Raw genomic sequence first — 10,000 nt, forward strand, 5'->3', positions numbered from 1 at the left:
GCTGCCGGGGGCTTATATTGTCGCCCTAGCATGAGCGATCACTCATGCCAAATACCAGCATCCCATGCCGTTTCTTTGTAATACTACGAAGATATGTTTTATTTTCAGTTTTCATTATTTTCTAGTCTCTACTTGCCATTTCTCTTTCTTTTAACGGAAGGTTCATGTCTGAGCCGCCGTGGTCACAGCATGATACTTAATTGTAGTTTTCATGTTGTGATGCTCTTGGAGTGAGTACGTGGTAGGATCCCCAGTTCCTTTCCACGGAGAGTGCCGGTGGTACCTTTTAGGTAATCATTCTCTCTATTTATCCGGGCTTGGGACCAGCACTTTGACTTGGGCTGGCTTGGCCATCCAGTGGCTAGGTAGGCAATCAAGGTGAAGTTCCTTGCCCAAAGGAACATCGCGGCGGTCAGTGACTCGAACCCTCGAATTCAGATTGCCGTCATGACAGTGTTGAGTCCGACGCTCTAACCATTCGGCCACCGCGGCCTTGACGATCATGGGCTTCCATGATTTTTTCTTAGCAATTTTTTTTAGAGCGGTAGTTGCCATACTACCTGATAAATCGAGACTGAAGGGTATTTCTGTTGTTATATTGACTCCATAGTTGATCATTATTCAGTCTAGTCTGAATGAAATAAGCAGTGTGCGGCATCATGGAGTTGAAATCATCCTTTTTTTTGTATAGTAAAAATGAGTGTTAAAAATGACTTAATCACACTTTCAGTGGCAGAAAAATAATATTTTGCTGTGATTGTAACAAAAAACAACTCATGGCATGTCCATACATACACCATAGCATGTACATACATGCCCCCGGCAGATAGTCCTGCCATGCCATGGCATGTGCGTACATGCCACCCGTCGGCAATGGGTTAACATTGCGAGTGAAAGTATAAGCGTACTATCCACTGTGGTTTTATTTTATTACTTTTGTTTATACAGATGGCTACCAAAATGCTAAGGCAGTCACTAGGAGTCAGTTACTAGATCTGCTTTACCTTGCCTATTTAGCCAGTTTCTTGAATTGTAAACCCAATGCTGCTAGGGGACTTAAACCATTGAGTTGGCCAAAATATAGATTGACTGTGCTCAAGCAGCCATTTCTAAGGTTATACACTTCTAGTTCTGTGTTTTCAGTCATTGTTTGCTTTGCATCCATTTATTTTAAAATTTGTGTTTTTACCCACCTTTAGAAGGCTGTATCTCTGCATGAAAATGCATGGCGTGTAACTTTTCCATACTTTTTGTGTGTACCTTGAAGAAATAACCAAATCCACACAAACTGTGAAGACCCTGAATACCCAGCTTAGGCCGAAAACACCTTTTAGTAAAGAGTTGATAACTTTTAGTAAAATAATGATAATATTGATATTAACAGTATTAATAAATGTTAATGGTATTACTAGGAATGGGTCAAGTGAGTGAGATTAGGTAGTCCTACTAAATTGTGACAATGTAATCATGAAACCATCTGTGTATAAAGAAAATTAAACAAAACCACTGCATATGGACTGCAAATACCCGTTGCCAATAGGTGAATGAGCAAAGAGTAGTTTTAATGTATAAATTTGTCATCAGCAAACTTAATTAGATTGAATTTTAAAGGTAAGTGCATTTGTTACCTAATATTAGTAAAAAATTAGTAATTTCTAATAAAAAAGGCAGTTAGCTAGGGTAAACCTAGGTTAAATCAGTTTCCAGGGGAAAAAAATATTCCATAGTAACAGCTCAAGCTGTTGGTACATTCTTGAGGAGAGTAGTTAGTTCTGTTTATTGTTTATAGAGAAATAATATTGTTTATGTCTACTAATGTTACCTGTTGGAATAACCGTGCATATTAACCGCAATTTGTTCAATTCAGATATTTTTGTTACTTTGATTGTGCTATTGATACTTCAGTACAAACAAAAGAAGATACTGTTTGTTTGTATTATTTTGTAAATTTTGTTTCATATCCCCAGAAAGAGTATATGAAGTATGTTTAGAGGAAATATCAGTGTTTTCCACTCAATAGGAACTGATTTTTCACACACCTTTATAACTGTTATAATTTGAATATGGTGTTGGTTATATCCCAATAACATTTGCTCCATCTTTCTTTCTCATATTGTTCCACATCTCATACTTTGCATATTTCAAATAGTGGTTACTCATTTCAAAAGATAAACAGATATCCAATAAGGATTCATAGCTTAAACCACACCTTTTATTTGGTCCTAAGCTTTCCTGATTGAAAGAATAAAATACAAAGCTATAGGGAATCTTTGAGCTTAAATATCATTGTTGCTATGAATGTTGATATAAGAAAATGGTTGTTTTAAACAAATTTTGTTCAAGTACACAAGAGATGTTAAATTCTAGTTAGGAGATGTAAACAGTAAACAGTAAAAGAAAAAAGAAAAGAAAAAAAAAAAAAGAAGAAAAAAAAAATATATATATATATTTATTTATTCATTTATTTATTTATTTATTTATTTATTTATTTATATTTATTTACTTATTTATTTATTTATTTATATATATTGAGAAACCTAATGATATTTATATGAGATCTGACAAGGTTGTATTAATGTAAAGAGTTATAGAAGGCAAAGATAGGTCATGACAAACGATAGCAGAGGTATTTTTTATGTACATAGTGGCAAATATTTTTTTGTAAAAAGAACAAAAAAGGGTCTTATTGACTTAGAAAGAGTACCATTGAACATTATGCTTCTGTCCTAGAGTCAGAGGGCAGAGTGTAGTGTTTCTTTTATGACTGATAGCCTGCATTAACACTGAGTTTATCTTACTCATATCTCTTCCATTTGTCTTTCAGTTAAATAAGTATTTCCTTGAGCATTCCTCTTATTAAATGTTTTTCTAAAACTTTTTTTGTCTTCTTTTGTTTTTATTTTATTCTGTTTTTTTTTTTTTTTTTTTTTTTTTCCCATCTTGTTTTGTAACCTCTAAGCATAGGTAATTTGTGCCATCAGAAAATATACATGGATTCAGGATAGTAGATTGCAGAAAGTTGCACTGTAATCATGATAGTAGATTGCAGAAAGTTGCACTGTAATCACATTTTCACTTTTTTGTAGACAAACTGCAACACAAATTGCTTTTCACCATGTGCTCTTTTAGACTTGTTTTCCACAACCACATTAATTGACTTGTTCACTTTCATATTCATAAAAACATCCTTTTGTCTTGTACTTTTACTATGACTGTTTCTTTTAGCCTTGTACCTTCTCCTGTCAGTATTTAACATATCCTGTCAAACAATATTATCTTCTCTTCACCCTTAACACTAATGTAGAGTTGATGTTGTCCAATATGTTGTTAGATGACTTGCAGTCAACTAGAAAGTATTTGTGATGTGTCATTGTCAGTATCAGTGGTGGTGGTTTTATATAAAACAAAATCAACTAATATTTCTAGCATTAGTCCTCTATCATTTTCTTTCCCTCAGTCTCTCACTCCTTCCCTTCTCTCTCTCTCTCTCTCTCTCTCTCTCTCTCTCTCTCTCTCTCTCTCTCTCTCTCTCTCTCTCTCTCTCTCTCTCTCTCTCCCTCTCTCTCTCTCTCTCTCTCTCTCTCTCTCTCTCTCTCCCTCTCCCTCTAAAAGCCCCCTCTCCCTCTTCCTCTCCCGCTCCTTTCTCCTCCCCCACTCACTCCCTTCCTCCTACTCTCTCGCCATTTTGTCCATCCCTCCTGTAATAATCCTTTTTTTATACTTCATACATTGATAATGGCCCTGTGTAATATCTCAGGGGAGTTGTGGGAGTATGATCCTGGCAGAGGTTCATGGGTGCGAAGGGCAGCTGATGCTCCACCAGCGCCTGAAGCTGAGTCACCTTCTAAGAAGGAAAAGTCCTTGTCAGAACCTCCTCAGGAAGGTAAGTAATTCTCAGAGTATTTACCATTAACATTTATATATTTGTTCGTATATTCTATTTTTTCTGTACTGGATATGTTACTGTCTGTTTTTTTACCATTCTTCTTCTCCTTCCTCCTCGCTTTCCTGTATCTTCTTTTATCATTTTATATGTTGCTATTCTCATAAATTACCTTATGTGCAGACCTAATGCAAAAGAGCAAAAAGATGAATTGCTTATTACAAAAAAATGTAACATGAAATACATTTGTATACAAGACATATAATTACTTAACTTATGTGTGGTGGTTGTACATTTTTGATTAGAAGTATTGGACACTGCATAGCATCAAAAACTAAATAATGGTTATAATAAAAAAAAATGTATATAATAATAATAAAAAAATACATATAAATAAAAGATACATTGATTTTTTCTCAGCAGAGAGTGAAAGTGGAGGCACTGCAGAGATAAAGAAAAGGAGTACACCAGAAGAACCTGTCATTGAGGAAGTAACAGCTAAAAAACCACGAGTAGAAGCTCCAGCAGATGTTGAGGAGCCTGAAAACACCCTGCAGGAGAAGGATACATTCAGTGACATCAGTGATGATGCTGATGACATTCTTAACCAAGAGGTTTGTAGTATTCCAACTTCAGAGAGATGCAAGTGGTATGCCTATAGTCTTTGATGTTTAAATAGTGTCCTTTTGGAAAGATTGAAGATGTAGAGAGTGAGATAATACAAGGTCTGTTTGTATGGACAGTATTTTAATTTCAAGTGAGAGGGAGGTAGGCACACCACAAATAATAAATAAAATACTCCTTTTATTAAGCTTTAGATAATTGAACAGCATAGATGCAAGTAGTCTATGCTATGTAAGCTGCATTCATATTCACTGGCAGATTTCTGATTCTATACATGCACTCCTAGGTTGCAGATCCCATCTCTTTACATTTTTATGTATATTGACTGTTTTCAAACATGAAGGCCATATTGTTTTAAGAGCTTGCATATACAGTGGACAAAGTTCATAATTCAATTGAAAGTATCAAGTTTAGCATATTGATACCATATACACCTTAGTATTGATTATATATTTATTTAATAGTTCCCTATTTTCATCACAATTTATTTCTAACCATATTATTTATCATGTTAATTTTCTTTCCTGAATCTGCCTGTCCTCAATTTCCCTCTCTTGTTTGTTACCTTTTTAGATATAGAAACTCATATACAGACAAGATATTTTAATAGAAGTAATTTATCAACAACATTTGGACCTATATCAAGTAAAATTGTGCAGCTAGCATGTGCAGAAATATTAGATTTATGCACATATATCAATGATATGCATATAATTTTTCCTTAGTGACTTTCCCCCTTTTGTGGGAATGAAATATAAGTCTGTGTCCATGGATAATACTATTCTTTTATTTTGATATACCCATAGACATTGCAATAATCATGTAGCATTTTTTTTTCTTGTGCTTTCTTTGCCTAGGTTGGAGGATACAATGATGATGATAGTCGCAACTTGAGTTCAAGTCAGTTGGAGGTAAGAGGGAAATTAGTATTGTCATATGGAATTAGGCTGAGCATTTTCTGTCACTGAAAAGTGAAATATTGTCAAGGGTGCTTGATAACTGATATATGTGAATTTCAAAAGTAAGCAATTAACTTTTCTTTCAATATTCCAAGCCTGCCTTTTTCCACCAGGATTCACGGAACATGAGCCGTGAGAATGGACCATCATATGATGGTAAGTAAATTTTTTTAATAGAAATAATCTAGGTGTCTCTTGATAATTTTGATTGGAGATATAATTTTTTTGTAGCTGTAGATTACCAGAAATAGACTGTGACTCTATTTCTTGACTTTGGAGTAAGTTAATACTGTTTTGAGTTAAATCAGTGTGATAAACCTACTACTCAGTGCAAACAACACATTTCCCCAGAGAGGCACTTTTACAACAAGATTATACCATCTGATTTCTTCTTCCTTTCACCTCAAAATTCACCATACAAAAAATTCTTTTTCATGGCCAGTGTTTGTCTATTACTAATATCATTAAGAAGGCCATAATTGAAAGCTGGAGTTATTCCAGTGACAATCATTTATGTTTATATAATCATTTAATAATTACAATCTTCATTCCTAAAACTCTAGCAATTAACTTGTCAATTAATTCAAATATTTGACCGTGAGTTTTCATAACTTTTTTGAGTAAAGAAAGCTGTACTTGAAAGCTTTAGTGTCTAAGGTTTGTCCAAACAGCAGCCAACACAACATTACCAAAGTTTCAATTCATCTGACCAGTATTCTTTTCATCACCTGAAGAAAGTTTAAGTGGTGAATGTGTAACTGTAAATGTAAATTTGTAATTTTATGGAATATAAGATATATGTCTTATAAGTCAGACACATTGCAGTCTGTTACATGCATTTTTTTTTTTTTTTTTTTTTTTATTCATCTTTATTTATTTATTTACTTTTTTTCAGATCTGTTGGATGATGAAGAAGCCATTCACCTAGAGGAGATCAGTGATGATGAGTTAGAAGAAGATCGTCAGGCTAAATTTAGTAAGTGTTGATAAATAGATGATAATTTATTATTATTATTATTATTATTATTATTATTATTATTATTATTATTATTATTATTATTATGACAGAATAACAGCATTAGAATTGGTGGTTGGAGATTGGAGTTTATAATTTTTAGGATGTATGACTTGAATTTATACTTGCTTTATTAAAATTATGTGATGATTATTAGAATGATCTTGGGCTAGTCCTGTATGGGGTACTTTACAGAATAATTTTTTACAGATGTTGCGGGTGCTTTGGATATAAACTGGGCTTCTCTTGTGCGTGATACTCCAGCAACACATGAGGTTGCAGCAGGAACAGCTCTCAAGAGATTCAGTCCTGCTCACTTGCTGGCACGGATAGGAGTGTCTACTAGATATGCTAGAAAAGAAGTGATAGAAAGAGTCAGAGCTGTGTGTGCTGCAGATGCTGCTAAAGATGAAGGCAAGTGCACCAGATTTATTATCTGTCTGGGAACTATGGATAGGTGATTCTAATAGTTTGTAGAAGTGGTATTTAGAGTTAAAAAGATAATAAATTGTTATAGTTAATTATCAGTGACCTTCATTTTCTGTTTGTGGAATCCATTCCCTGCTGAATTTGTGTATATGATTTTGTTTGATGAGTTTTCTTTGGTACTGTTTACCTACTTTTGATGTTCTAAAATATAATACCAATTACAGAACCCAAGGACATTGAAGTGCCACCTGTAGTGGACTCCACAGGTGTTGTTCGCTTAATAAAGGCGCGAGAGGAGAGCCGCCAAAGAATCCTGGATAGTATTGGTCCCAACAGGAGAGCTCTCTGTGCAAGACAGGATATTGCCCTGAGGTAATTTTTTTTGGCACATCTCATAAAGTGTACTGGTAGGACTTAGCACAACTCTTGTAAAGTATGCTGGTAAAAACATTAGACAGCTTAACTCCTTAAATCCAGGTGCTTCACTGCCTACACATAGCCAATAATCTAGGCATAAGGTTTACTTAAGTGGCCACACTCACAGGTGTGTGGCTTGTAAGCCAGGTGCACAAAACACGCATTTTTATTGTCATGACTCTTTATCTCCCCTTTATAATGTTATCTGTTTTTCTGCAGAAGCATTTTTTGCTTTTTTACCATTTTGCAAATTTGTCATTTGATATGCCATATTCTCTAGGTAGTTCAATGCAATGATAATGATAGTAGTGTCGTCCCTAGAGCCAGTTCTCTTCCAGTCATGGCTCAATGATAGTACATTCCATATTCATTTACTGAGAGGAATAATGCAAGAGTCCCTAAATGCCCACTGAATCAATGAATCATGAGCTTTGTACACTTTTGTTGAGTCTTTAATGTCACCCTGGCCTTCAGCTAAAATTCTCATGTAGGCATATTCCCATCCCCCCAGTCCTCAGCTGTATTTTTCCATGATATGCTCATGTCATCCACCACTCAGCTGAATTTTTCCATAATGGTGATGGTCACATCATCCAGATCCAAGGGATTAAAAGTCACCAGTTTCTTTTTTATGGAAAAGCTGCTCTACAGACGTGCAAATTTGTTTGGATCCTTAGATTAAAGATTTTAAAGATGCACATGTATGCATACACAAAATATTCTAGAGCAGATTCATGTATGTAACTTTAACGTATGTGGATATTGCATCTAAGCTTTTCTTTGAGTGTTCATAAGGTGGTCACAAATTTGACCAATGTAATCATCATGCATTATCCACTGTCCCATGATGCTCCGTTCAGAAAGATCTCTTCATAGTTACTTTTACAGTAAATGTACTAAACACCACATATCCATATTACAAGTTATAAAATTTACTTCTCATGTTGGGGATATAATCTTGCAGATTAATCATGTGACAATGTATATTTCTTTCCAGACGACAGCTGTGCAATCTCCCTGAACAAGATCTTCTGGGTGACAATCCATTGCTTGACAAGGATTTGTTTAGACAGTCAGTCTCTTTACTGAAATCATGTTGAGCAAGACCTGCAGATATTATAAAAATATGATAATAATTATTTTTTTCATCATAAGCTGAGATGATGTACAAGAGTTGATACATCCAAAATGATAAATAGCTATAAAATTTTCTTACAAAGATATTTTCTTGATTGGGAGAGTTAGGTTGAATAATAAAACAGTTGTATTTTATCTGATTTTGTAATTTCCTTGTTTTCCACCAGAGTACTTCAACATATATATTGTAGAGTTATGAAATACATGAATCTAATCATTTTGATTTTTTATTTTTGTAGATCCATTAAAATTTTCTAAGAATTGAATATATATAAACCAGAGATAGCCCCATATCTAAGTAGATGTAGGGGACTTGAAAAAAAAATGTAAAGGACATGTAATGTGCCCCTCATGGTTTTTAAATGTTTATTGAAGTTTTCATAAAAAATAGTACATTTCAATTATTCTAGCAAAACAAAGTATGATCATTGATATTTTAAAGGATTTCTGACATATACCAAGTAATTACAAAAAAACATTATGCAGAAAGAGGAGTGGACAATCCAGTAAAATTATACAAAATCAGTTATCCTGTAATTCTGTCACAGTATTTTGTACAGAGCAACTATCAGATACACTAGTTAGTGGCAAAGAAAATCACATTAGTATCCTGAAGAGCATTTACTGATAAAGATAAACTTTCAACAAAGTTTCCAGCTGTTTTATTACTTAAACTCCATTTCTTCAAATAACAGGCTACATTCAGTATGTTATCAAAGATTAGCACTTCAGAGAACTTGCATTTAGGAGCTAAGACAAGAGAAAATTATATGCACAAACAAGTGATGACTCAAAATCATGAGTGTACCTGTAAATGTCAGTATGCACTTTTGAGTGTGTGTGTGTAAATGTATGTGTATGTATACATGTAAGTTAATGTGTATATATGTATATATGTAAGTACAAAAGTGTAAGGGTATGGGTGTGTCTGTGTCTGCTGCAATGCACTATTTATTGTCATTTGATATGCCATAATCTCTCTCTAGGTAGTTCATAACTCAATGCAATAATAATAGTAGTGTCCTCCTTAGAGCCAGTTCTCTTCCAGTCATGGCTCAATGATAGGTATGTTTATGTGTATGTGTAAATGAACATAGATTATCAAATTTATTCATGACAAATATACGCACATCATTGAAGTTAATATGTTATCACATGAACTTCTGAAGTGATGTACCCAGTCTGTCACTAATCTGAAAGAGGAAAAAGTATTGGTCATGACAAACTCATTATTAATCTGTTTGCTACTATAGAAACTAGTAAGTTATGCAGAAAGATGAGTCAATATACAAAGCTTACCTTCTGGTAGAAGCTAATTTGACCTTTCAAGAATGATGCAATAGCCTTGTTGAAATCTTTCATTCGAACAGCCTGGAAGTGATCTAACTCTGCTTCAAACGCATATGCCACTGTGTCAGAATGGTTGATTATTTGAGGTAACTGATCATACTCCAGCCGTCCTTCTTTGGCATCCTTCTCGGCATTTCTTCTCTTAGCTAGAACATCCTAAGGGAAGTAGTTTTTGGATTAGTGTTG

The 10,000-nt window shown here is 34.2% G+C and overlaps 2 protein-coding genes across 14 annotated transcripts in view; one reads left to right on the plus strand and one right to left on the minus strand.

Annotated features, from left to right (window-relative positions):
- The window catches only part of LOC119580285 (zinc finger CCCH domain-containing protein 13-like), a 25,577-nt gene extending 16,896 nt beyond the window's left edge, over window positions 1-8,681 (plus strand). For 6 of the 12 annotated variants that reach the window (XM_037928339.1, XM_037928343.1, XM_037928345.1 and 3 more), the window contains 8 exons: window positions 3,758-3,883; window positions 4,304-4,497; window positions 5,365-5,418; window positions 5,562-5,622; window positions 6,362-6,442; window positions 6,692-6,895; window positions 7,135-7,282; window positions 8,325-8,681. In XM_037928339.1, coding sequence (XP_037784267.1) covers window positions 3,758-3,883; window positions 4,304-4,497; window positions 5,365-5,418; window positions 5,562-5,622; window positions 6,362-6,442; window positions 6,692-6,895; window positions 7,135-7,282; window positions 8,325-8,427 — 971 coding nt within the window. In that variant the 3' untranslated portion in view covers window positions 8,428-8,681. The remainder of the gene's footprint in view (window positions 1-3,757; window positions 3,884-4,303; window positions 4,498-5,364; window positions 5,419-5,561; window positions 5,623-6,361; window positions 6,443-6,691; window positions 6,896-7,134; window positions 7,283-8,324) is intronic. The other 6 variants (XM_037928349.1, XM_037928351.1, XM_037928340.1 and 3 more) reach the window with 5 other exon arrangements.
- A 135-nt stretch (window positions 8,682-8,816) lies between these two features.
- The window catches only part of LOC119580287 (sorting nexin-18-like), a 15,160-nt gene continuing 13,976 nt past the window's right edge, over window positions 8,817-10,000 (minus strand). For both annotated transcript variants that reach the window (XM_037928353.1, XM_037928352.1), the window contains 2 exons: window positions 9,764-9,970; window positions 8,817-9,657 (listed from right to left, as the gene is read on the minus strand). In XM_037928353.1, the coding sequence (XP_037784281.1) occupies window positions 9,616-9,657; window positions 9,764-9,970 (249 nt within the window). In that variant the 3' untranslated portion in view covers window positions 8,817-9,615. The remainder of the gene's footprint in view (window positions 9,658-9,763; window positions 9,971-10,000) is intronic.

Source organism: Penaeus monodon, chromosome 13 (genome assembly GCF_015228065.2).
Source record: "Penaeus monodon isolate SGIC_2016 chromosome 13, NSTDA_Pmon_1, whole genome shotgun sequence".
NCBI lineage: Eukaryota > Metazoa > Arthropoda > Malacostraca > Decapoda > Penaeidae > Penaeus > Penaeus monodon.